Source organism: Calliphora vicina, chromosome 3, assembly GCF_958450345.1.
Source record: "Calliphora vicina chromosome 3, idCalVici1.1, whole genome shotgun sequence".
NCBI lineage: Eukaryota > Metazoa > Arthropoda > Insecta > Diptera > Calliphoridae > Calliphora > Calliphora vicina.
The window spans coordinates 40,648,163-40,663,428 of NC_088782.1; the positions used below are offsets into that span (position 1 = coordinate 40,648,163).

The 15,266-nt window shown below is 29.8% G+C and overlaps 1 protein-coding gene across 1 annotated transcript in view; it reads left to right on the plus strand.

The window, feature by feature from the left end:
* The window catches only part of LOC135955418 (uncharacterized), a 198,497-nt gene that overhangs the window by 55,078 nt on the left and 128,153 nt on the right, over positions 1–15,266 (plus strand). The window contains exons 7-9 of the mRNA XM_065505769.1: positions 161–281; positions 7,688–7,850; positions 10,224–10,373. Coding sequence (XP_065361841.1) covers positions 161–281; positions 7,688–7,850; positions 10,224–10,373 — 434 coding nt within the window. The remainder of the gene's footprint in view (positions 1–160; positions 282–7,687; positions 7,851–10,223; positions 10,374–15,266) is intronic.

Sequence of the window (15,266 nt, forward strand, 5' to 3'; positions counted from 1 at the left end):
ATTACTCAGCACCACTCTCTCGTTTTCTATAACATTCTTAATATTTCTCTATATAAGAATATGAGTAAATATTTTATTTTAGTCATATTTATTAGTCTTCTTATTTTATTGCTTCATTATTTATTTGATGTTTTTCTTTGTGTCATCCTTCTCGTTTCAGTTTTGTTGTGCATTTTGGCAAAACCCGCCATGAATGAGATTTTTTTAGTGCTGGTGTCTTATGTCATTGTTGGCACATTTGTGGCAATACAAATAGCTGTGGGATATGCAACATTGCCAAGGTAAGTAGAGATAAACAAGATTTCAAGGAATAAAATATTATATGAACTGTTTCGGAGAAATTAAAAAAAAAAAAAAAATAATGTCATAAAAATAAACATATGTATGTATGTACATATGTATGTATGAATGTACGAGTGTTTATATTAAATATAGTTTGTTTGTAAGTAAATAACTACTGTTCGTGGGATAAATTGAGATTGTGGAATATAAACGAGATAAGCTTTTGAAAGTAATATGTAAATACTGCAATAGGTATGAAGTCTTGTTAATAAATAATTCGTTAATAAAAATTTAATGGCATTTATGTACACATCTTCTTTATTACAATATGAACCACTTAATTGGAGATTAAACTTTATAATTTACACCATAATTCCAAGATTTATCATGTATGATTATAACAAATTTTAAAATTTGAATTCAAATACCCCTTAAATAGAAATCCATTGGTGTTAAATTACAATATCAAGGGGGCCATTTCTGATCACCTAGTGAGAAATATCTCATGCTGAAATTGAATTGTTGAAACCACTAATATCCTCACCAATATCATCCAAATTAGGTAGAAATAGATATTGAGCACCCATAACAGTCACCAGCTTCATTCTCATAGAAGTCCAGCCAAAAATCCGCACCAAAGTTTGACATATTGTGGATTAAGTTGTTTCCTACATCGCTTAGAATGAAATTACTGGAACTGTGACCGCCTCACTATAATTTGTATCGAAATTTTGTTTATTTCTTTTGGTTGGTCACACTATATTATATTGTAATTAATATGACAGAAATATTATATAAAATGCAATCGTTTGGTATCATTATCTCATAATAAAAAAAAAAAATTTTCTTACGAGGTGTCAAACTATGAATATGATTTTATACCCATTTACACTGGTGTATTTTTGTTATATCTTTGTTGTTCACATCCAAAAGCTAAATTTAACTTTTTTAATGAGAGACAACTTAACGGTACTTTTTGAAAGTAAACAAGTTTTTTTTTCTTATTATTGTTGTTTGCCTTAATTATGCAATCAAATGTTCTTGTTGCTATTTTAAGTGGAAGATTCGTATAAACGTAGACGTGAAATTTGTTTTTAAAAAAGTTACCAAAAATAAAGGAGCGTTTTTAATAGTAACATCTCAATTTACTGCAACTTTTTCCATTTGAATCAATAAATTTCATCACTTTTAAATATGCCCAAGGGAACTTATTTGTCCGATCAAGAAAATATTCATATTAAATTTTTTCACGACCAAGGATGTTCCAATAGAGAAATTGAACATAAAATCGAGCATTCGGAAAGTGTGTTGCGAAATTTCTTGAAGAAAGGTCCAAATTATGGAGTTCGCAAACCTACAAAGGGAAATACAAAACTAACAAGAAGACAACTTAATCTAATAAAACAAGAAGCTACCCCCAACAAATTGAATTCCACACAAATAAAGAATAAATTGAATCTTCCAATGACTTCCAAACACGTTATACACATTTTGCGAAACGATAAAAACATAAAATGGAAATAGCCGATATGTAAACCAATGCTAAAAAAGCACCATAAAGAAAATCGTCTAAAATTAACAAGAAAATATATGAAATGAAGATGAGTGGAAAAAAGTAATTTTCTCTGACGAAAAAAAAAATTTAATTTAGACGGTCCTGACTCATACTCATGCTGTTGGCACGATTTGAGATCAAACGATGTTCGGATGTCAAAACGTAATTTCGGTGGTGGCAGTGTTATGGTTTGGGCAGCATTTTCTGCAGTTGGCAAGTCGAAAATATATTTTGTTCCGACAAAAATGAATAGTGCGATTTATAAAGAACTGTTGGAAGATGCTCTTCTCTCATTTATGGATGAAAAAATGAATGAAGACTGCATATTCCAACAAGATAATGCTGCAATCCATGGAGAACTTGTGGGGATACATAGCACGTAAAGCATATGCAAGTAATGCCCAGCATGAAAGCATAATGACTGTGACAGAGCTGAAACTAAGAATTAAACAAGTCTGGGAGGAAATTGATTCCAATCTGCTTGAAAAATTAGTGGAATCAATGCCAGACCATATTTTTGAAACAATCCATAACAAAGGATAATCCACACATTATTAATAATGCTACAGTGGCCACAGGAAAATACCCTTAAAAATGGCTGTTAATCTTGAAAATTAAGTAAAAAAATTAAATTTTATAAACAAATTTGTAGCCTCCTAAATATGTTCATGTTTAATTTTTACAATCTTTTTTATAAAAAGTAGTGTGCGTTTATAGGAATATGCACCAGTGTATGTCCGTTTGTGTAAAACACTGTCATATCTAAAATGCACAACCGAAATTAATGAATTTGTTTGTGCAATTTTAGATTTTTTTTTGGTGATATTGTATGTGGTAACTTTTTGTTGAAATTTATTCATTGACTGCCAAAACTGCTCTTATGCATTTTTTCTTCCATTTTTATTATTAATTACTATGTTTTTTTAAAGTCTGTGACGATTTTTAGGTTTCCAAACGAAGGCTTGTGAAATAAAGTTCCTGTCATAGAATAATATATCCATAGAACGTTACTGAGAGAGAAAAAACCTAAGTCTGTTGTCGAAAACCCAATTCGTGAGAATGTATTAGTACATAGTTTTGTGGTTGTATTGGTGCCTTTTTAATTTTCACCAGACACACAGAGTTCTATAAAAATGTTTAAATTTTAATTGAAACTTTGTTCTATAAATTAAATTCTACCACAAATAAAATTAAGTGTCAAAAATTTATATATTTTTTTTCATTTGAGCAAAATTAACGTATTTCGGAAATAAAATTGTACTGTAAATTGTTAAAAAAAAATTATAAAATAGTGTATAGAAGTATAATAAAGTGGTTCGGTCTGTATATAGTCGGAAAATCAAAGGTAAAATTTCAAGCATTTTGATGTGTTAATTTCTCTCACAAGTATGTTGAATTCACATATCACAAGTACGTGTGAAGAGAGTAATTATTGTTACTCTCAGCTTACTCTCAGCTGCGCCTCTAGTTGTACCCATGGTACAATCAGTTACCAGGTACAATTATTAGAGAGAGTTTCCAATGTTCACCCATAAAACGTCAAACTATGTATTTAATCACTTAACTTTTTTTAATTTGTTACCGCGATATTTTTTAAATTTGTTACGTTTTAACTGAAATTATACACACTTATTAAAAAATATAGTTTTTCTTCAATTGTTTGTAAATTTTTGTAATAAAAATTTAAATTCAATTATTTTTTTTTGGCTTTTCCTTTTTATATTTTTTCTTTTGTTTGACGTTATAGGGAATGTATAATTGAGAACATACTTTCTAATAATTGTACCTTGCTAATTCTACAATGGTTGTACCCTATGGCATAGAATAATATATCCATAGAAGCGTTACTGAGAGGGAGAAAACCTAAGTCTGTTGTCAAAAACCTAAGTCGTGAGAATGTATTAGTACATAGTTTTGATATTGTATTGGTGCCTTTTTATTTTTCAACAGACATACAGAGTTGTATAAACATGTTTAAATTTTAATTTATTTAAATTTTATTCTATTTTCAATGCCAAAAATTGAAACAGAGTTTCAATTTTAAATTAAATTCCACCACAAATAAAATTAAGTGTCAAAAATTAATAAAAAATATTTTTTTTCGTTTGAGCAAAATTAACGTGTTTCGGCAAAAAAGTGACCTTAAAAGTATTCAAAAAAATTCCAAATATTGTTTAGAAGTGTAATAAAGTGGTTCGGTCTCTATTTAATCGGAATATCGAAGTTAAAATTTCAAGTATTTTAATGTGTTTAATTCTCTCACAAGTATGTTGAATTCACATATCACAAGTACGTGTGAAGAGAGAAATTATTTTACTCTCAGTTGCGCCTATAGTTGGACCTATGGTTCCTGTTTCGTTGAACTGAATTATTATTTTTGAAAAGCTAGTGATAACAAAAAATATGTTTGATTTTAAAATTCTGGAGCATGATACAGCAATATAAGGTACAATCAGTAGAAAATAAATTCTCAATTATACAATTCTTGTAACGTCAAACAAAAGAAAATTTTAAAAAAATATGAATAAAATCAAAATCAAAGTTTGACATTATAGGGCTAAATATTGAAAACTCTCCCTAGTGATTCTACCTTCTAAAATTATTGTATCATGGTTTGGAGTAAAGTTTTTTTTGTCCAAAACCATATACTTTATTTTTTATGTTGAAAATTCATTGAAAACTAATAAGTGAGAGGTTGAAATAAAATTTGGTACTTTTTAACCCGTTTGTGACCAATAAAAATTTGGAAAAAATATTTTTTAATTAAATAATTTATTATTAATGTAAATTTTGCATTAAACGGGCGAGTTATGGTAAAATAAATTGATTGCAAATATTTTCCAACATATTGGATTAATTTCGGTTTTTTAAATTTTTCTCAATACTTTTCAACATTTTGTTTTATTCTTAATTAAAGTCTGTATTAAAAATTAGAACCAAAAAATGTTTATGCCCAAAAAAAATTATTTTTTGAGTAATAATTTGCTTAAAAGTGTTTAATTTTTCTTAAAACGGGCAAATTATGGTAAAGTAAATTGATTGCAAATATTTTCCACCATATTCATTTCATTTATTAAGTCAATGGAAATACAAATTCCTTACAGACTACGATTAAGTATAAAAATAATATTAACAATATTTTTGAAAATATTATTTAAACTATTCAATTATTTTACATAACAATTTTTTAAAGAAACATTTTGATGTGCAGAACTCTATTATTTGCGGATTAAAACAATTTCTTTGTTGTTTGGTATTAATAGCATTAAGATGTATAAATGCGCGAGTAAGTGTACTGTTAAGACCATAATTTTTTATTGCTCTAATTTCGGGTTTATATACTTTTCTCAACACTTTTAATCATTTTGTTTTATATTCATTTCTGTATAAATATTCAAACTATATTTTTTAGAAAAAGTTAGCAATTTTTATCAAAACGGGCAAGCTTTGATAAAATAAATTGATTGCGAATAACTCCCAACATATTAATCTAATTTCGGTTTTTTATATTTTTCTCAACACTATTAACCATTTTGTTTTATTCTTATTTAAAGTCTACATAAAAATTCAAACCAAATAATTTAAGTAAAATTTTGCTTTTGTGTCCATTATTAACAAAACGGGCATGTTATGATAAAATAATTTGATTGCAAAAATTTCCCAAAATATTTGCCTAATTTCGGTTTTTTATATTTTTTTTAACACTTTTCAAAATTTTGTTTTATGCTTAATTAAAGTCGAAGTTTTAATGAATATAAATAAAATTTTTGAAAAAAACTAAATTTTTGAAGCAAAAAGAATCGTAAAAATTTTTAACATAGTGGTCTAAGTTCGCTGTTTGATAATTTCTTCAACACTTGTAAACATTTTGTTTTATTTTTAACTGATGTATAAAATAAAAAAAAAATAATAATAATGAATAAAATATTTCTAATATATTCTGCATATCAGCAAATTTTTTTAAGATTTAACTTTTGAAATATAAACTATATATTGTTACGAAATTGTACTTGAATTCAAATATAACGATTTTAAGGGCTGATTTAAAAGTAGCATAATGCTTTCAAATAACATTGCTGTTTGCTATTAAACTGTAACATATCTGTGGGCATTATTAAATAAAAGCTTTCAGTTGACCATTGATCGTAAGTTGGCAACGCTTTTTGAATTCGAATAATCAGTTAAAGAACATTGTAGAAAGTACACAACAGATGGCGTATGATCTAGAATATTCGAACTTTGACAGTTAAAGAGCAATCTAGAGTGCAGATATCTAGATTGCTCTAGAGTGTTATAAATAGTGGCAGAGGTTGCAGTAGTTAGTCAGTTTATCAGAGACGCTTTTCGAATAAACATCAACTAGTGCCTTAAAGTGTGTTGTGTTTTTCAAGTAAATTCGTGTACATTATAAATTGTGTCTGTATTTCTGCGAATTTGCAAACGTGTATAAAAAACATTGAGTGACTATTTAATTCTCTTGTTGTTGTTGTGCATTTGAATAAATAAAGAGTTGTTACCATTTTCAAACTACTAAACGGCTTTTATTTGCAATCAAAAGTATCCGGTTTATTTAAAGGAAATAAACCAGCGTTTTGAAAAGGTTAAAACGTAACAATATCATCAACTATAATCTAAATAAGAAATATTTTATTATTTTCTTTATTTAACTAAAAAATCTGTTGGATAAGCATAGTACCAACATGATAGGAATATATATTTTTTTAATTTACGAAAAATATTTTATTTTTTTTGTCATCGCGGTCTAACGTGTAGTAAGTTTTTCAAAAAAGCAGAAGTCCAAATAAGTATCTTTCAAGTGTTTACTTCAACATTGCAGTACCAAAAATGTCATCGCAAGATTTGAGTTTTGGCCATAAATTGTGTATGGCATCGATTTAAATTTAAAAGTTTCGGTTTGTTGCAGATTAGGTCGAATATTAGGTTCAGTTCTAAAAAAAATATATAATTCACTGATGTCATTTTTGAGGCCATGTGTAGGTATACTTGATATGGAATTACTTAAATATTACTCATACGTACTGTATACATGTAAATAAATTTGGTTGATTGGACTAGAAAAAAGTATTGCATACCTTTTGGCTCAACATTGGTAATAATGTATACGTATACTTAATATTTATTATAAATAATTCCTGTTACTTATACATCATGTAGTTTTGATATGAGAAGTAGGAGAGCACAGAAAAAAGTTCACAGCATTTACGTTTAGCTTGATTTTTAATATAAAATTTTTAGATTTTTCTCAATTTGTTCAGAGATTTCAGATGAAATTATTTTCATCATATAAATATTATTTGAAAGGTGTACAGTGATTGAGAAAATTATAATTAATGAATTTTGACCAGATGTATGTATTTCGGAGTTCATTGGTCCAATTTAAGAGCCTTCTCAGCCCTGTCCAACTTTGGCCAATTTTGAAATAAGTTTCAGATATATCTAAAAATTTCTTAAGAAACAAATCCCCGTTTATAACAAGAATGTAACTATTAGATGGTATACTATAAATGACGGCGGGCATCTGCAAACAAACTGAATAAATTAGACATATGTAGCTTCAACACTATGGCCGCTATCAATTGTCAAAGTACGGAAGTCCCTATTGGAAGACCCTGTTATAAGTATTCCACACATTTTGCTGGTATCTGATGCTGTAGTTTGTTATTAAAATAATAAAAAAACATTTTTATAAAATTATACATATTACAAATATTTCTTTAATAACATAAAAAATAAATTTCCATTGAAATTCTTTTTTATACAATACTATACTATAACTTTAACTATTTTGCCATTCATTAAAATATTTGTTGTATTTTCTTCCACCCACAGTAAATCATTTAATGGCACTGTGTGCAGTGTAATTTTCATTTACATGACATACACCATGTTGCCACTACGTTTACGAGAATCATTAGTTGGTGGCATCATACTTTCTGCTACACAAATCTATACAAGTTTGCGTTATGTAGAGGACACCTACCAGTGGCAAGAGGTAAGTTCAACAATATATTTTACAGACTGTGACAACTACAACATTAACTGTAATAACAAAAAAAAAGAGAGGGAGACAAATTGCTACAGCATTAGAGGGGATTGTGGAGATATTCTAGAAATATTTGTTTTAAGTAAATAAAAAAAGTAACAAAGAATCTCAAATATAGAAGTTTCATACAGCAGGGACAACAAAAAATAGTGGGAATTTTACTATTTAATTTGCTTTTGTTTATTTATGTTTATTTCTCATTTATTTGTTGAAGCTGGCAGCAACAGGAGAGATTTTTTCTGTAAATATTTGATTGTGATTTAAAAAAATTTATTTATTTTGCTGTAAAATAAACATGCTACTTTTTTTTAGCTTTCAACTTCATACTTTGTTGACAGTTTTATGCTGTTTTTTTCTAAACAGCAGCATTTTTGTTTTATTCTTAGAATTATTATAATGATGTGTAATTTTTTTTTCAAATATTTTCCTTTAAAGCCTGCTGGACTGTCTTTGAGCAGAAATTTTAATCCGCATAATTGTTTGTTTGCAATTTATTAGCGCAAACTTTTAAATTTATAACTTTTTCTTGATATTTGTTTTGACGAGATAAGAATAACCCATGTCAAAATAGAATGAAATTAATATTCATTACTTTAATATTAATTTTCATTTAAAATGTTTAACACGGAGTATGGCTTTAATGAGCTGAGTCCTTTTTACGCATTTAGTTAATCGCCATTTTGTTGTCATAAATTAAAAAGTGTCATAAATTAAGTAAATAGAGGATAACAGAAGTAGCTGATAAGGGAGACTGAGTGTACAAAGGTCATATTTAGTAGATATTTGAATTTAAAACCCTTTAAAGAAGCTACGCATCTAAACGCAATAAACCAAAAACACCGATTAACGATGCCAAACCTTCTGTTTTGATAGCGGCTTAGTTACTGGTGTGTTTTGGTGGATTTAGGGTTGCGAAAAGGCGCAAAAACTTATCTATATTGCGGTTAAACAACTCGAAACACTTCTGCCAAGTTGTTACACGATTGCGTTTTTGGCCGATTGCAAACATGGCACCCATCTTGCGGAAAACTTTCTCATACCCAAATGATCATTAAAAATGAAAACCGCTGCACCATGTGAGATGCATATATCTTCCACAATATCTCGCACATTCAATCTCCGAGAGATCCCAACTGGGCGTCTAAAACTTTCGGCTTATTTCGAGCTTGTACGGGAACACCGACACTTAGTAAACCACTTTTTATACCCTACACCACCATAGTGGGGAGGGTATTATGCGTTTGTGCAGATGTTTGTAACGCCCAAAAATATTAGTCTAACACCCACCTTAAAGTATACCGATCGACTTAGAATCACTTTCTGAGTCGATTAAACGATGTCCGTCCGTCCGTCTGGTCGGCTGGCTGAAATCGGTTCATTATTTCACCTAGCCCCCATACATATGTCCCCTCGAAATTGGACTTTATCGGTCATAAATGTTTAATTTATAAATGTATCTCCACAAATTGCGCTCCAAATAAGTTTTATGTATACAAAATTCATGTCACCAAATTTTGTTACGATCGGTTCATAATTAGTCATAGCTCCCATATAGACCTGCTTCCGAAAATCACTTTAACGTGCATAAATCGCTTAAAAATGTTGGTATACTCACAAAATTCAACATAGTAAACTTTCATATAGACACAAATCACACGACCTAATTTCATGGTGATCGGTCCATAATTGGTCATAGCACCCATATAAGGCCCACTTCCGAAACTCACTCAAAAATATAAATTATTGAAATTTTAAAAGAAAAATGTTTTTGCTCTTTTACTTAGTGTAGGGTATTATATGGTCGTGCTTGACCGACCATACTTTCTTACTTGTTTACCATTGAAATTGATGGTTCAGAGTTTCCATAATATTTATCAAGCTTAGCCTTGGTTATGATAAAATGCTTAATGAGCACACGAATTTCACTTTTTCCCCATTTTCTCCTCTAGTCAAGCTGTAGTCTGGTATAAGCATATTTTTATCACTAAACTGAATTTAATATTTATTAAATTTAAGCACAACTAACATTTTACTATTATGCGTTCTCTACAACATTGAAAATAGCAATATCATTAGAGCCAGTGTGTTGTAAAGTTTTAGAGTCCTCATTTTGTTTACCTAAAATAAACATAAAAATTCATGTTTATTAAGTTTATTTACCATAAATATAAAGAAATATAACTAAAAAAACGAACCAAGGAACAACAAAAACAATTCAATTTGAAATAAAAATAAAATTTTATTACAATTCTTATGACAGACAATAATACTGTTTCCTTTTTCACTTGCTTTTTCTTCTTTCCTTTTGTTGTTTTTTTGTAGTTATTTAGCTCGTTAATGGCTTTATTTTTATCCAATCTGACCGGCATTTATACGCACTGGCCGAAGGAGAAGGCACAGCGGAAAGCTTTCATTGAGACCAGACAATGTATAGAGGCTCGTTTGCGTACACAACGTGAAAATCAACAACAGGTATGTATTTTGGGTAAACAATAACAAACAATTTACAAAACCCAGCAGTATTGAGTGACTGCCTCAAAATAGTGATTTAACTGTAATAACAAATAGTTATTTTAACATGTTCGTGTCCTAAGTGGAAGTCAATTTGCTCTACTTAGATTACAAAGATACTGTCTGATAGCTGGTCCAAAGTAGTCAACGCATTGAAATTCACTCAAGTGTTATATATGAGGGGGTTAGAGCACAAGGGGTTCAAGTGCCTTTTTTTCTCAAATTGCGTTAACATATGGAGTTAGTAGGTGAAGTTCAGAGAAGTTCATAGCACAAGAGTTGAATGTGGGATTCTCATCCGTTAGCGAGATATGGCGACCAATTCTAGTAATCTATTGTAGAATCAATTGTGACTATTGTAATCCGGAGTATAGTCTTTGTAATCTATTTAAGGTCAATTGAATTCCACCTAGGAGACGCTACCCAGTGGCCAAGCCAGCTATTCACATAACTAAATGGTGACTCTAAATGATAGGTTGCGTACAGTCAACCAGAACTGCTGGGAACATACACACTGTCATTTATATATAAGCCCACACATAGTCTTTAGAAATCAGAGATCTGATACTTGTTTTAGGATTTTATGAAAAGTTTTTGATCTAGCAACCAAAAATTATTTAAATTTAAAATAATTTTTGTTCATTAGCCATCTTTGCAGAACTTCCTTGTAAACCTCCGTAGCATTCACTTTTTTTATTTCTGGATCGTGGGATATTCGGTAAGAATTTAAAACAGTTAATGACCAACGACAGATCAAATGACACGAAGATCCCATTTTTAGATGGCCAAACAAGTGATATAAAATAAATAATTTTGTTTAAGTCAAATTCGATATGAAATCCAGCTGCTGGTAGAAGAAGGTTGGTTAGAATTGTCTAAAGTAGAGCATAGAATGTCTCTGCTAATGAAGATTGAATCTTACCGATTTAAACAATGTGATTATTTCATTACAGTTTCCCTTCAATTAGCCTCTTTTAGTTTAAAACCATTTATTTCTGCTCGACAAGTTGTTTGTTGACACTCGTGAATATTTAAGAAGTGGTAAACTTTGCAATCAATAGTTAAATTGTCTCGCTCCTAGTGTTCGATATGTAATTGGCTTAGAGTAAGCTCAAGCCATTGATTACAATTTCATCAATTCATTGTGTAAGACAAAGAGAATGACAATTTCGTTTAATGATCATCGATGATGGTTATGTGATAATAGGAAGAATACCCAAAACCTCATTCTATTATAATTTTTTGTCCAAAAAAATGTAGCATGAATTCAGGCGACATTTTTCGAATATTGCTGACGCTAGGGATTACTCCAAATAAAGCTGTGGAGAAAGAAGTTCGAAGAAATTAATGGAGTGAAAACATAACATTTGAAAATGATTTTGGGCATATGGTCACCGCAACCGTTCTTGACGAAGCGCATTTAGGACGTCCGATTTTGGGCCACATTTTTGAGCATTGCTGGCGTCATTTGTGGCTGGTTTATCAGCATAAATCAGTGACTGCACGTGTCATCACAGAAAATAATCGTGAGGTGTCAAATCGCACAACCTTGGAGGCCAATTGACACGACCTTTTCATGAGTTCAATAAATCGATAGTTGCCGTATGACTGTGAAGATCAGTGTGGTAACGATCGTCATTGACCTTAGCTCCGACTCGGACTTAATTTTTGAAGAAATAAGGACCAACCGTATGAAACGGTTGATTGGTCTCACTCCATATACGGCAATTTTGTTTATAAACAAATCCGTTGTCCCAAAAATGAGCCTCATCGAATCAATGACTGATTACACTAGTTTACAAATGGAATGAAACTTATGTTTTTGAGAAGAGCTAGGGACGCTAGTTAATTGACCATTTTTTGTTTCCCACATATACGTCAAAATTTTGAGATATATGGGTTTTTATTTTTCAACTGCCCTGAGTACTACTAATGCATACTGTAGTGTACCGAATTGTAGTAATTAAGTATTTACATTGTTTTTGGGTACTCAACACTCTGTCGAAGCTACTAGATACTTACAGAGTTGTATTCTTTTGACAAATTCCGAAAAAAATTTACGGGAATAAAATAAATACTGTTTAAAAGTACATCTTTTCTGTAGATAAAAGTTAATAAATCGCTATTAAATACAAAACTCTAAAGTAAAAACTATTTTAAAATGTCTTCTAGAAAGTGTAAAATAAACCCAGACCATTTTTGTTTTATTTGCTGAAAAATTATTCAGTCAAATCGTGGTTTTCCTATAACACAAACACTGCAAAATGCTTATTTACATTAAAAAATTACGTAAAAGCTTTAGATAAGACAAAACCAGCATTTCAATATTTATGCAGCGTGTTCCCGAGTCTTTCTGAGGCCAAAATAAAAGAAGGGATATTTGTGGGTCCTCAAATAAGAAAAATTTTGGTTGATACCAAATTTGAGTGTCTATTAACCGATGTTGAAAATGCAGCATGGAATTCTTTTAAACTTGTTGTTCAAGCATTTTTGGGGAATAAGAAAAGTCAAAATTACAGAGATATTGTTGCGAATTTATTACTTAATTTTGAACTGATGGGTGTAAATATATCCCTCAAAATTCACTTTTTATTCTCATGTGGATTTTTTCCGGAAAACCTCGGACACATGAGTGACGAACATAGAGAGCGTTTCCATGAAGATTTGAAGTTTTTCGAGAGGAATTATCAAGGTTTTTGGGATCAGAATATGCTAGGAGACTACTGTTGGAGTATCGTGAGGGAGACAAATGAAAATAATTATAAAAAGAGGACTAAAACACTTTACTTTTAATTTTTGTGTCCTAATTTAATGTACATTTTTATATTTTTCGTTTTTAATAAATATCTCAAAAGTTTGACGTCCAGGATTTTTTTAAATATTTTTTCCGAAGTTAGAAGACCTAAATACACAAATCCCCATATGTTTCAATTCATGAGCAAAAACCTTGTAAACTAGTGTTATCAAAGTAAATTTATTCATGATGATTTGCCAGATTATACTCCAAAAGTAAGCGTAATTTCTATCGGCCTTAAAAAATATTTTTAAAAATTTTTGTTGTTACGAGTTTATCAGGAAAAAAGAATATACCAGAACTTATGATAATACTGGATCATTATAGATAATGGAATCGATATCGCTATATCCGTCTGTCATTTAAAATTAACATTCCAAAGACCCACAATAAATTACAAATATGATAGAAACATCAACAAATTGTGTACAATTCCTGTTCGGTTGTAATTTATTGCAGAGATATAAGTAAAAATGTCAAATACTCTGCTTTCGTTGACCTATTTTTCACCCAATATTTTTATACCCTTCACCTTCGTGAGAAGGTTTGTCATTCTGTCCGTCTGTTGAAATCAACTTTCCGAAGCCCCATACATATATCAATATCTCTGGAATTATTCCGGCTCGGTTGCTATTTAAAATCGAGAAAATCGGTCCACAAATGGCTAAGATATAAAGAAAAACCCAGGACAAGCTAAATTTTTGACCTATTTTTATACCCTTCACAATGAGTGGCAAGGGTTTTTATTCCGTTTGTAATTTCTACATTTTTCATTTGCGACCCCACAAAGTATATACATTCTGGATCGTTATAGATAGCGGGTCCATATAGTCATGTTCGTCTGTGTGTTGAAATCAACTTTCCGTAGGCCCCAAATAACTTACACACACGATTCATACATCAATATCTCCGAAATCCTTCCGGTTCTGTTGCTATTTAAAATCGATAAAATCGGTGGACAAATGGCTGAGATATAAGGAAAAACCCAGGACAACCTCGATTTTTGACCTATTTTTGACCCATATCTGGATTACTAAGTCATTAATATAGACAATATGGATATCTAATGATAGATATTTCAAAGACCTTTGCAATGACGTATATAAGCCATAGACCTACAATGGGTCAAAATCGGAAAAATAATTTTTAACCCGAATTTGTTTTTACCAAAAATTTTTTTTTAGCTAAATATTAAAAAAAAATTTTTTAAAATTTAAAAAAAAATTAAAAAATTATTTAAATTTAAAAAAAACAATTCTAAAATTTTTTTTTCCAAAAAATTTAAAAACAACTTTGGAAAAAACATTGTATACCTAAAAATATTTAACATTTTTATTTTGAAGTATAATTTGGTGAAGGGTATATAAGATTCCACACAGCCGAATATAGCTCTCTTACTTGCTTTCATTAACATTTAGTGGAGTCTGTCTGTTGAAATTAATTTTTCAAAGTGACTTACATAATACCTTATGTGCATAATTGACACAGCAATGACTCGGAAAGAGTCCTAGTTTGTTTGCTATTTAAATTCGACGAAATCGCCTGAAAAATTGAGAGTATCGATAATACAAAAAGTGCAAAATAAGTGCTACCCTATTGAATATGAAGGTAAATCCTGTATAGTGCATAAATTGTAATTGGGTTTTTGAGGGTTTCTTTTTCTCACACACCAACATTTATATGTTGTCTATTTGCATAAGTCATCTTCAATTGAATTTTTATTTTTATTATTCTCTTTTTTTTATACCCTCTCTTAAAGTCATGGTAAATTTGTTCATTTCTATTTTTTTTATTTTGTTGGTTTTTATTGTTTTCTTGTTTCTTTTGTTTGTGTTTGTTTGTTTAACACCCTCTACACAATTTAAATGAATATAAAAACCAAATGATTCCTGTTTGTGCGTTTCTATACTGCTTCCTTTTCTATACATCAGTACAGTAAAATTTTTCTTTCGGCTGTTTTACTTCTATTTTTTGTATTATGAGGAAAACAAAAGATTACAAGTGGTTTTATTATTGTATTGTTTTTTTTTTTACATGTTTTATATTTTTTACTTCATTTA